This window comes from Dipodomys merriami, unplaced genomic scaffold, assembly GCF_024711535.1.
Source record: "Dipodomys merriami isolate MVZ:Mamm:240054 unplaced genomic scaffold, mDipMer1.0.p SCAF_153, whole genome shotgun sequence".
Classification (NCBI taxonomy): Eukaryota; Metazoa; Chordata; class Mammalia; order Rodentia; family Heteromyidae; genus Dipodomys; species Dipodomys merriami.
In genome coordinates, this window is record NW_027202860.1 from 544,839 (window position 1) to 571,615 (window position 26,777).

Genomic DNA, 26,777 nt, shown 5'->3' on the forward strand with positions numbered 1-26,777 from the left:
ATCTCTCAGCAATTTTATCAGGAAACCAAACTGACAAAGCCAATTGCAGAAATTATTAGCGAGTATTTTGACCAAGGAGAAAACAAAACAAGCTCTAAGTGTTATTTCTTCATAGATGCCTCTGATGGACATATGTTGAAATATCCGTAGTCTTACATTTAGAGGCATGCTTTGTCCAACATTTCCCATTATAGTAGAACAGAGTCACTTATGTCCTGAGCAATTCTTTCATGCAGTACTTGTCATGTTTGTAGACCCTGAGTGCAAAATGCTGACCAGTTGTTACGAAAGCCTAAGTGAGAAGACAATTAGTACTTTCTGATCTGGGTTGTAGACTTTGAATCAGTAACACTGAACTAGATTCCCTTACTCTCTCTTTCTTTCCTTTTGATATTCTACAGAAAGATATTATGTGAATAAATGATTATATCTAATGTGCATTTATTCTCTGTGAAATTAATGCTTAGCAATGTTTCTGACCTTTATTTTTAGACAAAGTTTTGAAAATAAAGATTATTATAGAGTCATAAATGAGTTTATTTCTTTAACATACCATATAAGAAGTCAGTGGGAAATAATACTTTTAATATTGAAACTTGATAGGTTTTGAAGAAAAAATATTCCATGTACTATTTGAAAAAAGAGATGTTAATATTTATTGTCTTAAATATGAACAGTGTTGAGATTAGGGTAACAGTTGTCTGAGATCAAACTGTTTCACACAGCTCACTGACTAAAAATCTGAAAGTTGTTTACCCTTAGTTATTGAAGAAAGTGCATAATGACATGTTACAGAGCATGTTTAACATACAAATGACTCATTCAAATATAAAAAATACCTTCCAGAGGAAGAATATCCAGAGTATACTAAGGACATATTTACTTGTATCTTTCAGTTAACAGTCCTGTCTTTGAACTGTGTAGTCCAGTAAGCTCAATAATGTGTTTTGTTTTGTTTGACAGTAGTCATCCTAATGGGATACTACTTATATCTCATTGTGGATTTCAGTTATTATATTTCCCTAGTGATTAAAAACCTTGACCATCTTTTCATGTTCTTTTGAGTACTCATGTACCTTTGGCCTCTGGAAGATAAAATATATGTTTTAACATTTACTAGGTCTTAATATCACTAGTTCTCAATATCACTTGTTCTTAAATAAGTTGATTTTTGAATCTTAATACCTATTGAAAGTTAGAAAAAAAAGATGGAAAAAATGCTAAATCATGCTTTTTGAAAGTAATTTTAACATTCATATTTCAAGTGACTTCCTGTTATATCTAAATTTTTTGTATGGTGGTCTTGGGCTTAAACTTAGGGCCTGGGTACCATCCCCGAGAGTTTTGCTCAAGGGTAATGTCCTACCACTTGAATCACAGTTCCACTTCCTGCGTTTTGGTTTATAGGTTTATAGGCATGTCACCAATACCCAGCTTTTTTTCTATAAAATTTATGTTTTTCAAATAGTTGTACAAAAAGATTGCAGTTTAACATGCTAATCCTCTTCCATCATTTTTCTCCCCGTATCTATTCCATCCTTACTCTTTTCCTTGTGTTTCTTAGTTCAGTTTTCATGTAAGTACATTGAGTGTTATGGTTGTATTCACCCAGCATTCCTCTTTCTATTCATCTACCATTCAACTTAAGACCCTACCCACTTTATAGTCAGACGTGTTCTAGATCTCTAGAATTCATTTTAATGAACTACCTGTTGATTTTTTTTCAAGGGCCTAAATCATGGGATCTCACTCCTATATATTAGCATCCTTTAGTCCATTTGATCATATATATGAATATGGCCCTGTATGTATTTTCAGATAGGTTTATAGTTTACATCTAACTTGTACATATAAAAGAAAACATGTGCCTTTTGTCTCTGAGCCTGGCTTACATCATTTAATATGATTTTTTCCAGGTCCATTTATCTCTGTGCAGATGGCATAATAATAACCTTCCTGATATATGGATTATATTTCATTGTATAAATACACACATAGACATATGTATGTACTTAACATGTGAATTTATGTACATAATATATCTTGATCAGAGTCATCTCTTCCATCATTCCCCCCATCTATATGGGATCTGTGTACACACACACACACACACACACACACACACACACACACACACACACACGACTCAGGACTGGCAGGTATGCAGGCACACACACACACACACACACACACACACACACACACACACACACACACACACACACACACACACACACACACACACACACACACACACACACACACACACACACACACACACACACACACACACACACCATAATTTCTTGATCCATTCGTCAGTTGTAGGGCATCTAGGTGGCTCCCATATACCTTGCCTATTGTAAATAGTCGTACAATGAACATGAGTGTGCAGGTGTCTTTATTGTATCCTGACTTGTAATCTTTTAGATAATTGCTCGAGACTGGTATTGCTGGATCATAGAGTACAGTTCTTCTATTTTTAGCCTCTTTGAGAAATATCCATGCTATCTAATTTAGACTCCCACTAACAGTGTATTAGCATCCCTTCTTCCCTACATCCTCATAAGTATTTGTTATTGTTTTTATTCTTGATGATGGCCATTCTAACTAAAGTGAGGTGGAATCTCACGGTAGTTTGGATTTGCATTTCCTTTATTGCCAAGGACACTGAACATTCATCATCTATTTATTGGCCTTTTTACTTCTTCAGAAAGTCTATTTCGCTCCTTTGCCCATTTATTGATTTGGATTATTGACTTTGGGGTTTGGTATATTCTGGTAATTAGAACTTCATCAGATGTATAACTGGTAAAGTTCTACCATTCTGTAAGTTGTCTCTTCAGCTTAGTAACTATATCCTTAACTGTGAAGAAGCCTTTTAGTTTGATGTAATCTTGTCAATTCTTTCTCCCATTACCAGAGCTCCTAGAATTTTATTCAGGAAGTGTCTGCCTATGTCAATAAGTTCTACTGCTTCTGCCACCCTTTCCTGTAGTAATTTCAGTCTGAGGTCTTAAATACACTTTGAATTGATATTAGTACCAGGTGACAGGCAGGACCCATTTTTAGTCTTCTGCATATGGATGTCCAGTTTTCTTAACACCATTAGTTGAAGAGTCTTTTTTTGGCGCCTTTGTCAAAATTTAGGTGGAGGAAGATGTAAGGGTTTCTTTATGGATCTTCTAGACTATTCCCTTGGTTTTTGGGTCTGTTTTTGTGACACTACCAAGCTGATTTTATTACTATAGTAAAGTTGAACATCTGGAATTATAATACCTCCAGCATTATTTTTGTTTCTTTAGAATTGCTCTGACTCTTCAGAGCCTTTTGTGGTTCAATTTGAATTTTTGGTTTTCTTTACCTCTACAAAGAATGGCATTAGAATTTTGATGATTGTTATATTGAAATTATAGATTGCCCTTGCAATATGGCCATTTTGAAGACATGAATTCTGCCAATCCATGAACAAATCTTATTGCCTAGTTGTGTCGTTTTTAATTTTTTTTAAGTATTACAGTTTTGTTGTAGAGGTTAGATTTATTTCTAAGTATTTTTAAGGCTATTATGACTGGAATTGTTCTCCTAATTTCCCTCTCCCATCTGCTCATTGTTGGTAAATAGAAAAGCTAATAATTTTGTTAGTTTTATATCCTGGTACTTTGCTTTTGCTGAAGGTATTTATCAGCTCTAGGAGATTCTGGGTGGGGTCTCTAGGATATTTTAGATACTGGATCACCTTATCTACAAATAGGATTGATTGACTTCTCCCTTCCCTATTTGGATCCCTTTTACTATCTTTCTCTTGTCTTATTGCACTGGCTTGGAATTCCAGTAATATATTGAGTAGATTGAAGAGAGTGGACATCCTTGTCTTGTTCCTGATTTTAGAGGAAATGGTTTCAGATTTTCACCATTCTGTACCTTGGATATAGGGCTGTCATATATATCCTTTATTATATCAATTCTATTCCTAGCTTCTCTAGCACTTAAAATGCCTTTTCTGTATCTATAGAGAGATGATTATGTGATTCTTGTACTTGATTCTTTTTTTTCCTTCTTCTTTTTTTTTTTTTTTCCTGATGATCGTGAGGCCTGAACTCTGAGCCTGAGCTCTTTAGCTCAAGGCTAGCACTCCACCACTTGAGCCACAGCACCACTTCTAGCTTTTTCTGCTTATGTGGTGCTGAGGAATCAAACACAGGGCCTCATGTATTCAAGGCAAGCACTCTACCACTGAGCCACCTTCCCAGCCCCGTACTTGATTCTTTTTATGTGTTGTATTACATTGCTTGTTCTGTGTATATCAAACCAAACTTGCATCCTGGTTTTGAAACCAGCTTCACTGTGGTATACAATTTTTTTCATTAGTTACTGAATTTGGTTAGCAAGTATTCTTTTGAGTTTGCATCTGTTCATCAAAGAGATTGTTCCTTTGTGTTGTTTTCCCATCCAGTTTTGGTATCAGTGTAATGTTGGCTTTATAGAATGAGTTTGACAGTAATCCTTCCCTTTCTATTTCATGAAAACATTTGAAAAATATTAGTGTTAATTCTTTACATATCTTGAAGTCCAGTTGTAAATCTGTTGCTTTGTACTTTTCTTTGTTGGGAGACTATTGCTGTTTCAAGATCATTACTTATTACAAATCTGTTTAATTTATATCCTCTTGGCCAATTTTAGGTTACCTACATCGATTTTTACTTGATTTTCTAGTTTTTTTGAATAAATATTTGGGAAGTATTTTCTTATACTGTTCTGGATCTCACTGCATTTGTTGTGGTATCACTTTTCATCCCTAATTTATTTGTTTGGGTGATTTTTCCTTTTGGTCAGGTTGACTGAGGTTCTATCAATTTTGTTTATCTTTTTGAAGAACCAGCTTCTTATTTTGTTAATTCTTTGAATGGTTTTTTAAGTCTCTACTTCATGGATTTTGCCTTAATTTTTATTATTTCTTTCCATCTACTACTTATGGGTTTGGCTTGTCTTGTTTTTCTAAGAGTTGAGGTGCATCGTTAGGCTATTAATATGAGATCTCTCTGTTTCATTGATTTAGGTGCCCATAGCTATAAACTTTCCTCTTAGAACTGCCTTTGCTGTATCCCAAAGGTTCTGGTAGGTTGTGTTTTCATTTTCATTAGATTTGTTATTCTGCAGACCTATCAAAAGTTGCTCCCAAATCTTTCTTTAAAATGTCTGATGAACCAAAAGAGAGATGTCTAAAACATTGGACACATAAGGAAGGTTGTTTCTGAGTGAAGCTCATATGAAGGATCATTTAGCTTCATTTCCACAGTACTCTTCTTATGTCTGTAGTTATAAAGAGTTATTGAGTAAAGTGTATATTTCATTATGTATAGAATGTTCATATATACACAAGAACAGAATCATTTGAGTTCATCTAGTCAAAATTCTTTTAGAAACCCAGTCTCTGCGAAGTCAGATTATTGTTCAAAGTTGCATAGCTTATTGTGAAGGGTTGACAGACTCTTAAAGGGTTTTGTAAGCAGCTTACTTTTTTCAGATAAAAGTCTTATTTGGCTCTCTGCTTGAGGCTTGTTTTTGAAAAATAAAACAAAAACAAAAATCTATTTACTTGTTTTCTTTAACAGTTGTTTCGAGAAGTAAGAATAATGAAGATCTTGAATCATCCTAATATAGGTATGAAATTTATGTGTGCACTTAGTGACAAAGTCAACACAAGATTTTAAAAAATCTTGTTTATATATAGTTACTAATGTTGTTATTAGTAGTAGTTTCAACTATAGTTTTGTGATCAATTTTTAATCTATATTTTATAAATATAGTTTTTTGTTTCTGTACTAAGGATTATTTGATACTTTATAATATATTGTTATATCATGGTCCTACTTTAAGCTTTGATTAAAATTCTACTTCTAGAGTTTAAATTTTTTGCCTTTTTATTATAATTCAAACTTTCAATCTCAAATTTTTTAACACAAGAAGTTGTTTCCAAATCACCTCATGGCAAGTTGGTAAATTGTTTTCACCCATAGGAGTAATAACTCTTGAGAACCTTTGTGAATTTGAAATTAAAGTGCTTCAGTTTTCTATGGCTTACTGATACCTAAGATTTACTAAAGTATATTCTCATCCCTCTGTGCTTGTGATTATAAAATTACATCTTATTTTTTTTTCAGTGAAATTGTTTGAAGTCATTGAAACAGAAAAGACCCTCTATTTAGTCATGGAATATGCAAGTGGGGGTAAGAGTGAACAAAATTGGAAAGTTCTTTTTGATAAGACGTAAATTTAATAATGCCTAGTGGTTTACTATGACATATCTTTAATATTGAAAATCAATATATGGTTTTATTAAAATGTCTCTAAATTATATCTTAAGGATTAAATAGAATTTTGCTTTATTTAAAAATAAGTTAGGACTTTTTAAGACTTAATTTTATCATTTGTTTTAATTTGCTTGTTTAAATATTTTTTAAATGTAATAATAATGTGGTTTGGAGCTCTTGCCTATAGACAGAGAATCTCAAATGTAGATTATATTAAACAAAGTGGACAGTAAAAATAAGTTTTAGGTTAGATGTTCATTCCACATTTGTTCATTTATAACAGATTTACAGGATGCATTTATTTTTAGTATAATCCATGAAATGTTTCAACTTAAACAAGTATCAATCTGTATATTTTATAAATTAGAGGACTAAGTTATAAGGATGTAGTCCTAGGTAAGATTTTATACATACACATATATGGATTAATATAGTATAGTGATTTTCATGCATGATTTTAACATTTTAAATAACAATTCTGCAACTTTATAGAGCATCACTTTTATTTTTGTGCTTCATTTTAATTAGTGGACCATTGACTTAAAGTTAATGTTATTTTCTCAGAAAAGTATTTAAACTTTATGGAGGTGATAAATCATTTAAGAATAAAAAGGAATACTTTATAGGGGAGAATGAAAAAGGGATGATATTGATCAAGATACATAGTAGTGATAAACTGACTTGTTGAATCACAACCTCTTTGTATAACTTTAATGATAATAAAAATATAATTTAAATAAAATAAAAAGTAAAAATGAATACTTAAAGGCACAGTTTAAAGCTTTAGAGAATTTAAGCAGTTGAAAAAGGGTACTGCTAAAATTATTTGGCTGATTTTTTACCTTTTTGATAATAAATGGAAAACCTCAGTGTTGAATTTAATATTGAACCTATTTTAGCTAATAAGGTTGAAAGATTTCCATGATGATGCAGATTTTATGTAAAATGGAATAAAGAAGATTTAGCCTCATCTTTGGATTTATAAAAAGCTTTACATTACATTGAATATATTTAGTTGCTTTTCAGTTGTTCATGCAGATTAAATTTTTTAATAAGACTTGCTTGCAAAACTTCTTTTCACTTTGAAAATAATCAGTGTAGGGTTTTTTTTTAACTTGACCTGAAAACCTATGGGATTAATTATTATAGATTAGTTAAAAATATGTAGGTGTATAAATTCACATAAAATATAGATCTACCAACTCCAAAATAGTAAATAATGAAGTATTTTATTTTCCTATCCTGCAATTAGGTTTTCATACAAGTTTGTCAGATTGGAAACCTTGAATATTAATTTTAGTTCAGCAAGACTCTTACTAGTTTTACTGATAAAAACTTCTAGAGAAAGGGGCTAGATACATTTTCTCTATGAGAAATTGCAGGCTGCTAAAAATCCATAGGTACCTTCCTGCTTTCATAATGGTCTATCCCAAGACTGTGTTAATATAGAAATTGACTGAAGGTCAGTTAATGGCAAGAAGTACAGTAAACTCTATTGGGGCTACTGAAGGGAAGTGATGGCTATAAGAGAAGAGCAAGCAGCACTGTCACTGCCCTCCTTCAGTAGCATAATTGAAAGGAGCAATGAGGAGGAGAAAAAAGGAATGATACTGGACTTCTATTTAAAAAACCCAAAATGCCCCAACAGCTGTTCCTGAAAGAGTGTGTGTGTGTGTGTGTGTGTGTGTGTGTGTGTGTGTGTGTGTGTGTGTGTGTGTGTGTGTGTGTGTGTGTGTGTGTGTGTGTGTGTGTGTGTGTGTGTGTGTGTGGTCTTGCCAGTTATTCTCTAATTTTAAAAAAAATCATGGTTTTGTGGCAATAAATCTAGAGTTTTTCTTACCTTTTAAAGGCAAGAAATGGGAAGGCGACTCTGGAAAATAAAACACTTCAGTGTTTTTCCTCTGGTATTTCTAGCTAGTTTAAGACTGAATGTGATATATGCACTAGAAATCTAGTAGGAACAGAAACTGAGTCAGATACCTGCTACCTTCCCAAACTTGTTGCTCAGTGGATTCCTGTTCACTAATGAAGCAATGATTTTTCAGTGATTAGAAAGTCAGGAAAATACTGACTTTTTTAAACTGTGTTTAATCCAAAGGAGCCAGTTAAAAAGGTGCCAGGGCTAGTAAGGTATGGTGTGTTTACTCCTTTTTTCATTCATGCAAACAACGTTTATTAAATGCTTGCAAAGTAATAGTCTGGGAATACCAGGAGTGAGCAAAGATAAAGCTCTGCCCTCAAGATTACATTGTAGTTGGGGAATTGAACCCTACGTAAACAATATATGATATGTGAAGGATTTGGTGCTATAAATATCTGGAGTATGAGCATTCTAGGCATAACCTAAGAGTATATCCTAAGTTTTAAATATATATTATTTATATATCTTACTCATTTAAAACTCCTGTATCTAGAATTCGCTATAGTAGGTTATCTGGAATTAACAAGTATTAACACATATCTAGAATTAACTGTTCTTGAATCAGCTAGAGCATGCATTCATTTCTTTGTTCCCATCATCCCCACTAAATCACTCAAATATCATTGTAATATATCCCATTCAGCATTGTAGATATATTAGTTTCATCTGACATATTTATTACACATTTCATTTTTAATATTGTTCTTATATCAGATGGATATTGCATCTATATATGTAATATATCTGTATACTTGAATATAAATATAAATAATTTATTAGGTCTTAATATGCACTAGTCCTGGTACCAAGCACACATATTATTTATTAGTCCTCATTGCAGCCACGTAAGTTGTAGGTAGAATTGAACTTACCTTAATGTCTCCTAGTAAACAAGGATTCATAGCAAAATTGGTGTGATTCTGAAGCCTGGATTTACAATCAGCTTTTAAAACTATGTTGTGAATTTAAATATGCATATGTATGTGTATGCTGCAGATTTTTTTACACTGAAATATTTTTAAGACTTAAAATTTTAAGACTTAAAAATATTTTCTGAACTGTTACTGACTGGATAAAAATGAAAAAAAATCTATTAAGACATATAAAAAATAGGCCCACTAGAAACTTCGTACAGCTTCTGGTTATTTTAAAATTATTTCAACATGTGTTTATTACCTACCCACTTTGTATTTTTTTTTTGGTACAATACGGTACAGATATGACAATGATGTTCAAGTAATGTAGTTCATTTCGGGTAGTAGAGATACATGTAATTTGTGGTTAACTACTAAAGTGTTATGATAGAATGAGAATAAATGTAGTTAGCGTAGGAAGAAAAAGAAATCAATTTGGATGGAAGTAGTAAGATGGCATTTGATCAAGACTGTGTGATGTGTAAAATTTTAAAGAATAAACACCATAATATGCCTTTTTTGACATATTTTGTTGAAACTATTTTGTTCATATTTGAGCACCAAATACAAAGCTAAATGTAATTCTTTATCAACCATGTGGTGGTTTCCATAATAAAGAGTTGACTATTTTTTTATGTAATATGTGGTTATTTTATGATGTGTTTTTGAAAGAGTTTTGCTAAGTCATAAATTACATATACTTAATTCACTTTTTTTTGTTTTTCTGTTCATGTCTTAGTTTGTAACTTATACAAATACATTGGAAAATTGTGGGCCATGAAAGTTTCTTTAAAAACAAGGCAACAGCTTGACTTGGTATATATTGCTAAACAAAAATCGATGTATATTTTACTACCTGCTTACCTTTCTGATTCAGGTGAAGTGTTTGATTACTTAGTTGCCCATGGAAGAATGAAAGAGAAAGAGGCCCGTGCAAAATTTAGGCAGGTATGGAAAGTAGTTTTCAACTCTGTTTTGCTGATATGTTCAGAAAATGTACAGTTGACTGTATTACGAACTGGAATGTGAGAGTACATGCCATCTTAAAAAGAAAAATACCACTGGGCGCTGGTGGCTCACGCCTGTAATCCTAGCTACTCAGGAGCCTGAGATCTGAGGATCACCGTTCAAAGGCAGCCCTGGCAGGAAAGTCTGTGAGACTCTTAGCTCCAATAAACCACTAGAAAACTGGAAGTGGTGCTGTGGCTCAAGTGGTAGAGCGCTCGCCTTGAGCTGAAGAGCTGAGGGATAGTGCCCAAGCCCAGAGTTCAAGCCCCACGACTGACAAATAAAAGAAAAAAATACGTACTTAAATACTTTGTAAGAATGGAAGAAACCTGTTTTTCATAATTTAAACTTAAAATAATTGCATATTGTTTTTAGTTTGTTACAGAAAGTGAATTTTTTAAGTCACTTTGTTTCATTGTGTCTTATAAAGGCAAACCAGACCAAGATGGAAAAGATATAATCTTTTGATGCCTATGTCTAGTAATTTTTATCAAGAATTATGAGTCATATATGTGTGCTGTTAAAAAATGTGTATTGTCAGATTATCAGTCATATATGTGTGCTATTATTTTCTTTTATAATTAAAGATACATTGGTAATAAAATCCATAGATTGAAAGTATTTGGTTCATTTTATTCAAATATTGAGGCAAGGAACTTTGCAAATGTGATAGAAGACTTTCAATTCCAGTTTGACTTGTAGAAATTATAAAATAAGAAAAAATAATATGTATTTGTCTAGGACTTAAATTTAACGTTTAGGATTGAAGTAATTAAAATAAGTATAGTTTAGCTGGGTGCCAGTGGCTCACACCTGTAATCCTAGCTACTTAAGAGACTGAGATCTGAGGATTGGGTTTGAAGCCAGCACAGACAAGAAAGTCCATGAGATCCTTATCTCCAATTAACCAGTAAAAAAACAGAAGTGGAGTGTGGCTCAAGTGCTAGAATGCTAGCTCCGAGCAAAATAAACTCAAGGACAGCACCTAGACCCTGAGTTCAAGCCCCAGGACTGGCACACACTCAAAATAACAACAACAACAACAATAATAATAAGTATACTTTATAAATTACTGTAGAAATTGCTAGTTTTAATCATTCATAAAATTTGTTGAAGTAAAGTTTCAGAAAGTATCAGTATCTGATACTTTCCCTTGGTCAATTATGATTTTCCATTTTAAAACTGCTCAATAACTTGGTAAGGATTGGTTCTGCAATTAAAGAGATTCTGTAGTCTATATGTCTGAGAAACACTGTGTATTTACATAAGATTTTCTAAGGGTTGTGTGTATATGCATGTGGAGCATATGTTTGTTTATATATATGTACATGTTAACATATTAAACTATCAGATAAGTCTTCAAGAAGGAAGGAAACAAGTATTTAACTTGATATTATATCAAGATATGACATTCTCCAAAATGATTATAGAGTGACTGTCTTATAAAACCTCTATTATTGATATTTCATGGAATTAAATACTTTTGACAGCCTTTTATTTTTGGTAGATTTTCAGAAGCAGTCATAGTAAAATAGTAAATGCAAAAATAACTGGTGATGGGGAAAATAACATTAAGAAACTGAATTGTGCTTAACCCCTTATTATTAAGTTCTATCCTGTCCTGGGATAGAGTCTAAGCTTACTCATAAGTAAAGCACTACAGATATCACTTCCAGTGCCACTCATCTTTCAGTATCACAGTAGCTTTAGTGAGTAGTAGGCCATCAAGAAAATTCCACTTGTTACTCAGTAGTCCATTGGGATCATAATGTATATTGTAAAGGTTACTGTTACTTGCCCCTTTTCTTCTTAGTCAGCTACTAGTTTTACTCACCAAAGACAATGTGTATAAAAAATAGTAGTTGGTACAGTGTAAAATTAGAGATGTTGAAATGCCTGCAATTTGAAAGAGTTTGCCATATTTGCTGGTTGGTTGACAAGAGTGCATTAGGTGATTAGGAAAAAGATTGTGGGTCCTGGGGTTTGATCCACAGTACCACAAAAAAGGTATTTTGAAATTAATCATATTTACTAAAGTTGTCTTAATTTTTCAAATATAGTCTGAATTACTTTGGAATCAGCTTTATGTTCCTTATGTTGCAGAGGTTGAATATCAAGAAGAGCTATTTAAAATATAGAACAATGGGGAATGTTTTCTTATTTTTTTATTTTTTGGGTCCGGTTGTGGGGCCTGAACTCTGGGCCTGGGTGCTGTCCCTCAGCTCTTCAGCTCAAGACTAGGGCTCTACCACTTGAGCCATAGCACCACTTCTGGCTTTTTTCTTTTTGCTTATGTGGTGCTGAGGAATCGAACCCATGGCCTCAGGCATGCAAGGCAAGTGCTCTACCACTGAGCCACCTTCCCAGTCCCTGGGGAATGTTTTCTTTATAATCATTTGTGTTTTATAAATGTTAGATTATTTTATATCTGTGTTTCCCTCACACTAGAAAATTTATTTTTGAGAACTTATTTTCACTTAATTCCCATCTAAACTCTTTAAAAATTAATAAGTGTTGCATTGAGGACCCCATTTTACAACTTAAGGATAGTTTTTTTGCTTTTGGGGGGGGGTCAGTTGTGGTGCCGCTGTCCCTCAGCTCTTCAGCTCAAGGCGAGCACTCTACCACTGGAGCCACAGCACCACTTCCGGTTTTCTGGTGGTTTATTGGAGCTAAGAGTCTCACGGACTTTCCTGCCTGCGCTGGCTTTGAATTGTGATCCTCAGATCTTAGCCTCCTGAGTAGCTAGGATTACAGGCCTGAGCCACTGCTCATAGACAGTTTTTTAAAGAATAAATATAAAGTACATTTTTTATGATTAAAAAATTTTAACAGTTAAAAAAGGTGTACTACATTAGCAAAGATGTACAGATGTATGCCCTTGACCCTGCTGTTAGGTATACCAAAGAAAACGTAACAGTTTAAAACAGTTTTAGTAACCAATACCTATACTTTGTCTTCCCATTCTACAGAATATGAAGGCCTGTAAAAAAATCACTATTAATTCTAATACCAAGTGTCCTGTAAAGCATAGGAATTTCTGGCCCATTTATAAAGAACACGGGAGTAACCCCACAACTGCACCTTAGCAGAAGACACTGATGTGTGTAGCCTTTAGATCACAGCAGGACTGGTGGAAAAGTCTGATCTCAAGGTTCATAATAGAAGCGTCATGCATGGAGTAGTTCCAAATCCTGTTTATAGTAGTCCAAAATAGTTTGAGATAGAAGAGTCTAGCCATACAGTAGTGCAATAAAATTGAAGTTTTGAATGAGGATTCTTGCAGTGCCAAAAAATGTCTGTCATGGCAGAAATTGGACCCTGGGAGTTACATATGGTAATACAATAAACTACCATATATGAATGCTAACTCAGAGGTCATTTCTCTGTAGGGAAAGGCAAGCATAACACAGAACATTCCCTTTGGTGATCTTTGTATTGTTAAAGCTTGAAGCCTTAAGAAATTTTTTATTCCAGAAATGTCTATAGAATTGCTCTCATATTGACCATTCTGTCTGATGTGAAGTGTCTGGCCTCTGATCATGTTTGGTAATGAAATCATTACCTGTAGTATACTTTTGCTGTGTCACACAAGTGTGTGACTTGTCATCAGACAATTTCTGTTATCCATAATAAGAGAGTAACCTAATAGTGAATATGTTTTATTATAACCTGTGGAACATATCCAGTAAAATATGCATGTAAATATGTCTTACAACTAATAAACATAATTTTATGAAAAGTGGGCATTAGAGTTTTGAAGCAAATTGCTTAAGAAAACTAATTATTTATTGTTAAATTCTGCAGTATTTTTAGGGGCCACACTTATGATCATAAGAATCCTCAGTCACCCTTCATAAAAACATATGTAGTACTTGCTTAATTTAGAATTCAGGGGGCTGGGAAGGTGGCTCAGTGGTAGAGAGCTTGCCTTGCATGCCTGAGGCCCTGGGTTCGATTCCTCTGCACCACATAAGCAAAAAGAAAAAAGCCGGAAGTGGCGCTGTGGCTCAAGTGGTAGAGCGCTAGCTTTGAGCTGAAGAGCTAAGGGACAGCGCCCAGGCCCAGAGTTCAGGCCCCACTACCGGACCCCCAAAAAAAAAATAGAATTCAGGGACTGTTAGCACTTCTATCAAGTTTGACTCCTGGGCTGAGGATGTAGTTCAGTGGTAAAGGTACATGTGTTTACTTTGCAACAAGGCATTGGGTTCAATGCTTAGCACCACAAAACAAAGCAACAAGAACCTCCATCTCCATTTCTCATCCATTTTCACACTTGTGTTTCCTCATAAGTAATGCTTACCTCCATGCCCTTTGCCCAGCTCTCAGCATAAAGCTCTACATCGTTAAATATTACTGTCCTTTCATGGATAGCTTGGATCAAATATCACCTTCTCCAGAAATCATTTCCAACTGCTATTTTATTTTTTTATGATACTCTCATTTTTTTGTTCTTCTACTCCTATATTTCTGTCTTGTATTATAGTTTTTGCATACAGGTTTTCTCTGCAATTAGATTTTAAGCTCTTAAGGACAGGATCCATTTATGCTCCTTTAGCAACCAAAATACATTTTCTTGTTAACTGACTTGGATTGTTGAATTTGGTTGAATTATATGTTCCTCATTGTGTGTTGATGATTTGTTTTGAACTCATTTCTTCTCTGTCTTTGAACCATTTTAATATACATCAGAATAATTTCCTAATACTGAAATAGTTTCACTTTAAAGTTCTTTTATCTTGCCTGTTACTATTAATTCACATAATTTAAAAACTTTGAAAAATTTCATTTTAGTCTCCATTTATAAATGATTAACCAACATCTAACATTCAAACATGTTTTTATTTTTAATTGCATCTGTAATTGAATGGGCTTCTGTACATTAAAATGGTCATCCTCTCTTTTTTTGGGAGGGGGGTCCGGTCGTGGGGCCTGAACTCTGGGCTTGGACGCTGTCCCTCAGCTCTTCAGCTCAAGGCTAGTGCTCTACCACTTGAGCCACAGCGCTACTACCAGCTTTTCTCTTTTTGCTTATGTGGTGCTGAGGAATTGAACCCAGGGCCTCAGGCATGCAAGGCAAGCGCTCTACCACTGAGCCACATTCCCATCTTATACATAATACTCTGTGTGTGTGTGTGTGTGTGTGTGTGTGCGCGCGCGCGCGCGGTGCACACACACGTTGCCATGCATACACTGTCCTGGAGCTTAAACTCAAGGCCTGGGCAATGTCCCTAAGCTTTGTGCTCAAGTCTGGCTCTCTACCACTTGGAGCCACAACTCCACTTCCAGCTTTTTTTGGTGGTTAATTGAACATAAGTCTCATGAACTTCCCTGCCTAGGGTGACTTCAAACTGTGATCCTCAGATCTCAGCTTCCTGAATAGCTAGGATTAGATTTTTGAGCCACTGGCACCCAGCTTTTATCAGATGTAATCTTAAGTATATAATGGCTCTTTATCATCTGCTGTCAGATTCTTTCCATATCTGTATTTATGTAAGAATAACATAATTGTTTATCATCTATTTCTCATAGTTTGATGAGCACAGTTTTCATCACTTAAATAAATGTATAGTTTTCTGAACTAGAGGAATGATGAAGTTACCAAGTATTACTTTGAATCTGATTTAGGTTTTCTAAATTAGAGGTAATAATTGTGGAAAAATCAGAATGTTTTTAACTATAAAATAATTTTGATTCTTATCTAAATATTTATTTTAGATTGTGTCAGCTGTACAGTATTGTCATCAAAAATGCATTGTTCATCGTGATCTTAAGGTAAGGTGTTGACAAAATCATGATTATTAAAGTATTTAATAATGAAATTAGAGCTATTTGATTACCTGTTTCAGGCACTGAGATAGTTTTTATTTCATTCTTACAGCATCTTTATAACAGGTAATATTTTCAGAGCAAATGGAGAAAATATGGACATGAACTTATCTAGCACTAAATAATAGAGGATTTGATTTACTATTAGCTTTTTTAAGTAGTTAACTGTGGGACATTTTCCCTAACTGAAAATGCCCAAGGTTCTTTTCAGAAAGAGGCAAAGTTGATGTAATCCATGTTTGTCTGATATAAGAGCCAGTGTTAATTCTCTACATTAAAGCCCAAAATGTTTTTAATAAATGTTAAAGAATTGTAATTAGGGGCTGGGAAGGTGGCTCAGTGGTAGAGCACTTGCCTTGCATGCCTGAGGCCCTGGGTTCGATTCCTCAGCACCACATAAGCAAAAAGAAAAAAGCTGGAAGTGGCACTGTGGCTCAAGTGGTAGAGCGCTAGCCTTGAGCTGAAGAGCGGAGGGCCAGTGCCCAGGCCCAGAGTTCAGGCCCCATGACTGGACCCAAAAAAAAAAAAAAAAAGAATTAGTATACACTGGTGTATTGATCAGTAAAAGATATATATATACTAGTTAGGAGATGGTTGTCAAAAGAGTTGAAAAAAATTGAAGATAGTAATTCTCTGCCTAAGCATTTCAGTCTTTTTCCCTTGCCTTTCTGTTCTACCCAAATCTAGTTTGCATTATTCTTTACTGAACTTTTAGTTTATTTATGTATTTATTTTTATTTTCTTTAAATAGTTGTGTAGAGGGTTTTCAGTTCAGTTCAGCATATAATTTTATGGTTACAGTACATCTTGATCATGGTCACCCTTTCTATCATCCTCCCCCACCTCTTCCAACCCCACTCATCCCCTTAGGTTACCTGATTCCATTTTCACATATGGGCATTGAATATTATAATTATATTTGCTCACTCTTCCTCTCTCCATTCATCTTCCTAGCCTCTTTTTGGCCTCCTCTCATGGAGACAATACAAATTTCAGCTTCCTGGTATTCATTTTTTTAAGTATAAGTTACTTTAGGAGTTAATCTATTGCAATCCTTTTCTGTGACTACCATACTTTAGACTGTCACACACACACACACACACACAAACCTTGTATATGGTCTCATTTATGTTTTTAATTTAGATCTAACACATATGAGAGAAGCCATGCCCCTTTTGTCTCTCTGAACCTGACTTCACTTAACATCTAAATTTTCCAAGTCTATCCATTTCCCTGAAAATGAAAAATTCCATTGTGTGCATACACACACACACACACACACACATATACACATATATATCTTGATCCATTCATCTGTTATAGGGCATCTAGGCTGTTTGGATATCTTGGTTTGGTGAATAATAAAGCAGTGTACATTCTTGTGCAAGTGTCTTTACTGTATCCCAACTTGTAATAGTTTGATAAATACCCAAGAATAGATATAGCCTAGCTCTGTGTTTAGATTTTTGATCAGTCTCTAAACTGCCTTCCATAGTGTCGGTACTAGTTTACTTTCCCATCACCAATGTAATAGGGTTCTCAAATTTCTGGCAGCATTTGTTTGTATTCTGGAAGATGGACATTCTTACTGGGGTGAGATAGGATCTTAGTGTTGTTTTGATTTGCATTTCCTCTATGGCCAAGGATATTGAACATTTTGTCATGTATTTATTGGCCATTTTTTACATCTTCTGAAAGTATTTAGCTCTTTCATCCATTTATTGGTTGGGTTACTGACTCTTTGCGGGTTTAGTTTCTTGAGTTCTTTGTATATTCTGGATATTAGACCCTTGTTAGATATATAGCTGGCAAAGATCTTATCCTGTTATTCAGAAACCTTTTAGCTAGATTCAGTCTCATTTGTCAATTCTGCTCCTATTTGCTGAGCCCTTGGAATTCTACTTAGGAAGTTCTTGCCTATGTTGATAAGGTCTAAGGTGTCTGCTACTCCTTCCTGTAGTAGTTTCATGGTTTTAAGTCTTACATTCAGATCTTTGATCCATTTTGAATTGATACTAATACAAGGTGACAGGGATTACTAGGAGTCTCTTTTTCTCTTTTTTTTCTCCATCACCTTTATTAATTATTAGCACTGATTTGGATTATATTTAAATATACTATCCTTAATAGTTGTTAGAAATCTCCTCATATGTTTTAGCTACATTTTTCTGGGCTTACCAGATTTTCTACAGTCCCAAATGTTTTCATTTCTCAATTTCCACTCTCAGATTGATTTCTTTTTGGTCAGTCCTGGGATTTGAACTCAGGGCCTGGTTACTGTCCCTGAGCTTTTTTGCTCAAGGCTAGTGTTCTACCACTTTGAGCCATAGTACCACTTCCAATGTTCTGGTGGTTAATTGGAGATCAGAGTCTCACAGACTTTCCTGCCCTGATGGCTTTGAGTCACAGCCCTCAAGATTTCAGTATCCCGAGAAGCTAAGATTACAAGTGTGAGCTCCCAGCTCCCAGTTCAGATATTTTAAGGGAAAAAAAATAACTTCTACCAAGAAGAAAGGGGAGGATTATCGCCTGCTTCTGTGTTCTGGTCCCCGATTTGTCATTGCATTTCACACACGATCTACCAAAAGATCATGTTCCACTAACACATTTTCTTCTAGTTTGATAGAGAAAATTTTGCCTAGACTCCTAGAAGGAGACCTCAATACCTCATGCAGTTCTCTTTTACTGAGGCTATGTGAGTACTTTGATCTCCATCCAGACAGCTCTAGGAAACTGATACACAGCTCAGAAACATGGACTCAGAAACTTACAATGATCAGACCATTATTTCAGATAATCTTTTTTATCGTATAGTCCATAAATGTTATGATTTCATAAAAATCTCCAAAATTTTCATACTTTTATGGTAGTTATATGATAAATTATATCACTTTGTTTTTATTTTGTTGAGCTAGAGTCCTACCAGGACTTACAGGGTGGCCAGTAACTTTTATTATTCTGCTTTGTTTTGTTTCACTTAGCCCTTTGTTAAGGAAACATTCTAGAAGAGATGGGGGAAAAAACCTGTCATGGTAGCTCACACCTATAATCCTAGGTACTCAGAAAGCAGCAGTCAGGAGGATCATAAATTTGGGGCTAGCCCAAGCAAAAAGTTCATAAGAACCCATTTCAGCCAAGAAAAATGCTGAGTGTGCAAAGGTAATAAACCAATCACTAATTATGGGCAAGGGAGCTAAGGAAAGACTTCTCAGAAGAGATAAGAATGGCAAAGATGGGGCTGGGAAGGTGGTATTATGGTAGAGTGCTTGCCTAACATGCACTAGCCCTGTGTTCAATTCCTCAGTACCATATACACAGAAAAAGCCGGAAATGGTGCTGTGGCTCAAGTGGTAGAGTGCTAGCCTTGAGCAAAAGAAGCTCAGGGACAGTGCCTAGGCCCTGAGTTAACAAGCACCAGGACTGGCAAAAAAAAGAAAAAGAAGAAGAAGAAGAAGAATGGCAAAGAAACACATGGCCAAAAAAGAAATGCAAATCAGAAGAACTCTGAATTTCCATCTCATTCCAGTTAGATTGGCCAATATTTTGATTTCAAACAACAACAAATATTGGCAGAGATGTGGGGGAAAAGGAACCCTACTGTACTGTTGGTGAATAGTTTAACAACTCTGGACAACAGTCTGGAGGTTCCTCAAAAAACTAAACGTATGAACCAGCCATACTACTCCTGGGCATATACCCAGAACATCACAAGCCAGGATATCATAAAGACACCTGCACATCCATGTTCATTGCTGCACTATTCACAATAGCAAAGATATGCAAACAGCACAAAGGCCCTAAAATAAATTAGTGAATCCAAAAAATGTGGTACTTATATACAATAGAATTTTACACAACCATTAGGGAGAATAAAATTATGTCACTTGCAGGGAAATGGATGGAACTAGAACAAATCATGTTAAGTGAGGTAGCCAAGCTCAGATCTCTGATATGCCAAAATTAGATCTAAAATGCACTAGAATATGATAAATTATACAGGATTTTAGACAGTCATACACAGTGAGACCAAAAGAGGATACTATTAAGAGAGAAACACAAAGGCACAGTGCCTACATACCTCTTTATATTTATATAAAATTATATATATAGAAATAAACTCCAAGATATGGAAACGAAGCCTTTTAAAATTTTTGTTAACGTGTATTCACATGCATATCTTCAGGAGAGTGGGGAGGACACACAACTCTAGGGACAAATGGCAAAAATGTGCAGTAGTGGAGCTCACTGAAGACTGATGAAAGTGAACTAACTATACAACTCATGGGTATAGACAGGAAGAGGACTAGAAGAGAGTGAGGGGAGCGAAGACACTGTATGAAAGAAAATGTACTCACTACCTGACTCATGTAATTGTAACCCCTCTGTGCATTACCTTTATAATAACAAAAAAAAGATGAGTCTGGTGACACAGAACACCTATAATACCAGATAAGCTGGAAGCCTAAATAAAAGCATAGTTTAGGTCTGCCTTCTGAAAAGCAAGACGTTACTTGAAAAATAGTGAAAGCAAATAAAAGTCTGGAGATGAACTGAAGTGGTAGAGCTTCTACCTACCAAGTACAAGTATAAGCCCTGAGTACTGAAAACAAAACAAAAAGAGAAATGAACAAAGTAGTTACAGAATCCAGACAGTCATTTTAAATACATCCTGAGCCTTTTAAGCATGCTATTAAAACAGAGGTCCTCCAAGTAAAAACTTGGGTTAGTTGAAAGTAAAATAGGGTTGTTCTTTAGATTAAGTCCTATTAAGGTATAGTTCCAGTGTGTTTCCTACCACGAAGGAAAAAAGGGTTTTAAAAAAAGGTTTAAAATAACTGGAATTCAATGGGTTTTAGATAACCTGTTTTAAATAGTTGTATATGTACTTATAAATGACAACTTTCATAGGCTACTAAATGTCATACTATATTTAATAATGAAAGGCAGTAAATTTGTAAGTTTGAGATCTGAATCTAGTTCAACAAAGATTTTTATTTTATGTATACTTTTTACATTGTCCTTTTTATTATTTTCCTCTTAGGCTGAAAACCTTCTTCTTGATGCTGATATGAATATTAAAATTGCTGACTTTGGTTTTAGTAACGAATTCACAGTTGGGAACAAATTGGACACATTTTGTGGAAGCCCACCTTACGCTGCTCCTGAGCTTTTCCAAGGAAAGAAGTATGATGGGCCAGAAGTGGATGTGTGGAGTCTTGGCGTCATTCTCTATACATTAGTCAGTGGTTCCTTGCCTTTTGATGGCCAGAATTTAAAGGTATCAACTAAATTTTATGTCGTATTTTAGCCCCAGATGCAGTCATTTCAAAAGGTAATTATAAGTGCTTTCTTTCTTTTTTTAAGGAACTGCGGGAGCGAGTCTTAAGGGGGAAGTATCGTATTCCCTTCTATATGTCCACAGACTGTGAAAATCTTCTGAAGAAATTGTTAGTGTTGAATCCAATAAAGAGAGGCAGCTTGGAAGTAAGTAGTTTCTTTTGTACTACAGATTCAAAGTTTAGTAATTATAATATTCTAGAACTTGAAAAGCACTGGTTTCCCATTTTGTTCTTGGGAAATGTGCTACCTTATCTAATCTGCCTTGTATATGAAAGTGACAAAAAAATGGCATGATACTTTATTCAAAATTTGTCATAGGAGGTTTCCCTAAGGACTTTATTCTCCATGGTTTTAAAATTAAAACAACATAAAAATAGGGATAAAGTTGACTTTGAGTTACAGAAGAAGAAAACATAGCCTGTGTCAGAAACTACATTGTTGGAAACAAAACATAGATTTTAGTAAGGACTCAACACATATTTCAAGGACAAAGAAAAGTGATTGCAAAAATTCTAGTCTGGTGAATATTTCATGACTATGTCTTAAATTATTATCTGATAACAAAAATTTTAATAGAAACCTCTCAGTACAGAAAATTTACAGAATGTTTAAAGTAGATCAGTTTGGAAATAGATATTTTCATTTCTTAACAGACTTATGTACCTTGTCTACATACTGTTCCATATTTACTATTGTACTAAATATGTTAGGGCATAATAATAGCAGAAGTTCATGTAATCACAATGCCCAATTATTTTTCCTTCAGGCACTACAATTAGGATAACTTGTTTCTTAAGTATTCTGCTTGTCTGTTTTTGAGAGTGATGTTTTGGCTATACTAAGAAATTTCAGTAATTCAGCATGCATTACTCACTTGTGCTTTTTGTCTTTTTTTTTAAATTTACCTTAATTTGGAAGAGTAGAAAATTCAGAGAATTAACCTCATTTAAACTGTACTTTTTTAGTGTAGCAATGGGGCTTTCTGGCACGGACTCCATGCTGGTTAGGAGGCAGCCAGCCTTATAGTGAGCCATCCCTGTGTACAGAGCTCTCAGGTTAGTTTGGGCTTTGTAATTTTATTTCCACAAATACTTTTCACTAAGAGATGCAATATGTTTTGATGGAAGCCAAGGGATGGTGACTTCCACTGGGAAATTATTGCAAATGCTTTGTATCAGTGGATCAATTATCAAGTACTTTTAAACTGAATTATTATTGTTTAAATGTGATTAGTTCTCATTTTAAGACTTGTGGGGTTTTTTTCTTTTAGGGGAGAAGGGTATGTTAATAATATTTTACATCTGAAGGAAAAAATCTCATTTTTCTGTCACTGCTTTTCTAAGCTTACTTTCAACTATCATAGAAAATTATGTGAAACATTTAAGTAGTTGATATCATTAACTCTCACTTCTAAAGGCCTAGAACTTTAAAGAAGATAAATCTCTACTTTTCTGCTTTGTTACCTATTTTCTTTTTCTTTCTTTTTTTTTGGTGGGGGGGGTGGGTCTGGTCGTGGGGCCTGAACTCTGGGCCTGGGCGTTGTCCCTCAGCTCTTCAGCTCAAGGCTAGCACTCTACCACTTGAGCCACAGCACCACTTCCGGCTTTTTTTTTCTTTTTGCTTATGTGGTGCTGAAGAATCGAACCCAGGGCCTCAGGCATGCAAGGCAAGCGCTCTACCACTGAGCCAACTTCCCAGCACTTTGTTACCCATTTTCATCCTCGGAACCTACTTTATTTGAGGTTCACTTAGTTGAAGCAGTTTAGACAGTCAGATTAAAAGGCACATACAAAAATTATTTTGAGAGAACATATACAAATTTCTCTGGGCAGAACAGATACGCTTCTGTCTTAAAGATGACTACTTTAGTGCCTCTCATGCATGAGTCTCTGGGTTCGATTCCTCAGTACCACATAAACAGAAAAAGCTAGAAGTGGCCCTGTGGCTCAAGTGGTAGAGCACTAGCCTTGAGCTGAAGAGCTGAGGGACAGTGCCAGGCTCAGAGTTCAAGACCCACAACAGACCAAAAAAAAAAAAAGTTGACTACTTTATAATTGCCAAATATTTATCTTTCATCTTTAACATTAGAACACTGAAGATTAAGGTATTTGAGTAGTTTGACATGAATTTAAATGCCAAATTACTGTTATTAAAATATTTAACTTTGTCACTGTGAAACCATTATTATTTTATACAATTTATGTATACAATAATTACAAAACCAAAAATGATTTGATATTTAAAAACCATCTGATCTCTAGAAGTTCAGGTTGATATATTTGAGTAATTCTTGGAGACCTCCTGTTCCAGTTTATCTGAATTAAAATTTTCAGGTCAGAACCCTCAATTAACATCGGAAATATTATCATAATATTTCAGGTTTCACTATACAAAGGTTGGTCTCCTTCACAGTTTCCAAAAACAACTTTCCAGTGAAATCAGACATCATATTTTTAAAAAGGATTTAGTACATCAACCTTAAGAAACTCTCTTTAAATACCAATGTCTTAAGAAATTATATTAGATGGTCTTTATTTTTATTCCTCACACCAACATTACTATTAAGTTTATAATGAAGAAAGCTATAAAGTATTTAAAAACAGTGGCTTTCAAAATACTTACTTTTGGGTGTTGAAACATAGCTATGTATCTGGTAACATTTTTGGCTTGTACTTTTTGCCTTTGCATAGGAATGAAGTCTTTCCTTTCCATAGCTGTGTCATTCTTCATGGATGACATATCATGTTATGATTAAGCTATACTGCACATTTGAGTTGTTTCATTGCTCTTCTTAGAAATAGTGTAGTGTAGTTTATTTTTCCTACTGAGATAAATCTTTAGTAAATCTATAGTAAATCCAATCTGGATAGATTGGAACTACTGTACTATAGTCTGATGGCTGTTATCTTTACCAAAAGATGCATGACCCACGGCTTTTTAATGTTCCTTTTCCCTTCAGCTTGACGCAGTATTGCATATATTAAGTTCTAGAGTGCTAACTATGGTAGTAACATAGTTTGTTATAATTGCTTTATTTATATTCTTTTTCCCTTTCTCCTTTCCCATCTGTTCTCTGGTATTTATTCATTCATTCATTTTTATAGTATTGGGGATAGAACCCAGGGCCTTATACATTCTAGGTAAGTGTTCCACTGTCCACAGACCTTGGTTTGACAGTCTTGCTGAGTAGCCCAGGCTGGCTTCAAACTCACAGTCTTCCTGCTTCTGTCTCCTAAGTGCTGTGGTTACAGGTAGGAACTACCACACCCAGCTCTCAGATTATTTTATTCATCTTTGAAATGCAATTGTTGTTATATAAACTGCCAGTTACTAGAATACTGAGACAGGCTAAGTGGTACTGCTCATGGTTGCCCTTTCCCCATCTCTACATCTCCATGTTTCCTGGCTGAGCTTGCCTCACAGCTGATTCTGAATAAGGCTCAGGCCAGTGTTCTGTTTGTGTGTCTAACTCTTTACTCAGTACCATTACTAAAATGTTGTTTATCTTTCTTGTTAATAAAATGTATCATTTCTCTGTTGCCTGTCAGATGAAGGTTATTAGGTTGATCAGCTGAAGATTAACAAACCTTATCTTTCACTCTTTCTTTGAACATTATCTTTGTTCCAAGTCACAGAACAGCATCTCCCCACTGCTTTACTTTCTGCCAATCCAAACAGTAATCATATCTCCAGAATCAGTTTACATTCTCCTCCTTATGACTCCTTCCTAGACACCTCCAGTCCACACTGCTAATTGTTCTTTATGAATTTAAATACTTGGTGTTAATAGCAGCAATAGTTGGATATTGTATATTCAGTAAAAGCTATACCACTTCTCAGTGTTCGTATATATTTTAGATATTGATTCAAGTATATACTTTTTCCTGTTAAGAGTACTATATAAACATACATTGAGAAACATCAGGAAATTTGGATTCTCTGTATTTTTCTTTTAATGGCCTGTATTACAACTATTAAGTTTGGTCTTGAGCCTATGTTTCTTAATTCATAGAATCTCTGTTTTGCCAGTCACCTGAGTTAAAATTCTTCAGAACCCTCTTGGATTAACATCCTTTTCTTGAATGTCAGATGATACTGAGAATGATACTCCACTTTCTTTTCCATTTCTAAATGTCCAGGCCAATCTTGTTTTTCCTCCTAACATTTCAACAGCTTTCTAAGATGATGTTTTGCTGCTAAATCCCTGCATTCTCTCTTATCCTGGACTCCTACAGCAGCTTTTTTTTTTGAAATACCCTATTCAGAAACAGGAAGCATTTGTGCTGAAAAAGGTGGTACAAGACAGTCTTTGACCTCTATGACTTTTAAGACAATGGAGACAAACCTGTGCATAACTAACCATAATAAATGAGGAAGTGTAGGAGTCATTGACAATAGCAGTATGAATAACAGAGTTCCATGGGAACACAGAGGAAGGGCAAAGAAGTGATTCAGAAAAGGTTTATACATTCTGTCTACTAATAGGTATCAAGAACTTCAGTGTTAGTTCTTTTAGGAGGCTAGATATGTAAGATTAACAAATCAGTTTTTAACCAGTCTTTGTTTAGGTTTATAGTTTGATGGTAGAGATAGTGATAACAGGTAAACAAAAAAATTACATTATGGAAACATTATATATCTTCCACTTAGGACAGAAAGTGCATCCATCAACTCTGAAATAATCCCCTTCCATTGCTAACTTCTTGTTTAACCCTTTTGAAACAGACCATACTGCCTCTCAGTAATCCCTTGGTTACCCATTTGCCTTTATACCCACTGCCTTCTAGTTCCTAATGCCATCAGTCCACTGAAACTTCCCTTAGTAGAGTCATCTTTCTTTGTTAGATACCATCATATTTGGCCATGTGGACATGTCCTATTTCTTCTAACCCTTAAATGATCGAGTTCTCTTCTGTACCTTCTCACTGGTCATTCCTTCTGAAAAGTCCAGTGATTTGCAAATGTTGGTCCTGAACCCACACTTCTCTTGAACATCTGAACAGACTATCAGAGTGTTTTACAGAACATGACTATTAGGGTATCCCATAGTGCCTCAAACAACTTGTTAAAACAGATCCAGCTGTTTACTCCCCCACACCAAGTCCTTTTTTGTTCCGAAGCTTGATTTCTCAGTGAAAAGTACTAAAGCCTATTCATTTTCCTGGACCAGAACCTTAGGTGTTCTTTCTCATTTCTCCTCCTTTTTACAGTCATGTTTTGTGTTAAGTTTTGAATGGCAGAGTCTGAAATTGTCATTTTTATGTTACTCCTACCTCCCTTAAGTTCAGGGTGTCATTTTTCTCTTAGATTTCAGCTGAAACCTCTCAGTTGATTTCTGTTCCTTTAGCCTTGAACCTCTCTAGTCTACTTTCCCTATATTCACCAGAGACCATTCAAAATTGTATCCTTTGAAACTCACCCTTTCCATAAAGGGAACCTTTGTAGTTTGGT

At 34.8% G+C, this 26,777-nt stretch overlaps 1 protein-coding gene across 2 annotated transcripts in view; it reads left to right on the forward strand.

Annotated features, from left to right (window-relative positions):
- Positions 1 to 26,777, forward strand: part of Mark1 (microtubule affinity regulating kinase 1) — a 91,490-nt gene that overhangs the window by 39,914 nt on the left and 24,799 nt on the right. For both annotated transcript variants that reach the window (XM_070022771.1, XM_070022772.1), the window contains exons 4-9: positions 5,616 to 5,664; positions 6,165 to 6,230; positions 10,027 to 10,097; positions 15,876 to 15,932; positions 21,028 to 21,264; positions 21,351 to 21,470. In XM_070022771.1, coding sequence (XP_069878872.1) covers positions 5,616 to 5,664; positions 6,165 to 6,230; positions 10,027 to 10,097; positions 15,876 to 15,932; positions 21,028 to 21,264; positions 21,351 to 21,470 — 600 coding nt within the window. The remainder of the gene's footprint in view (positions 1 to 5,615; positions 5,665 to 6,164; positions 6,231 to 10,026; positions 10,098 to 15,875; positions 15,933 to 21,027; positions 21,265 to 21,350; positions 21,471 to 26,777) is intronic.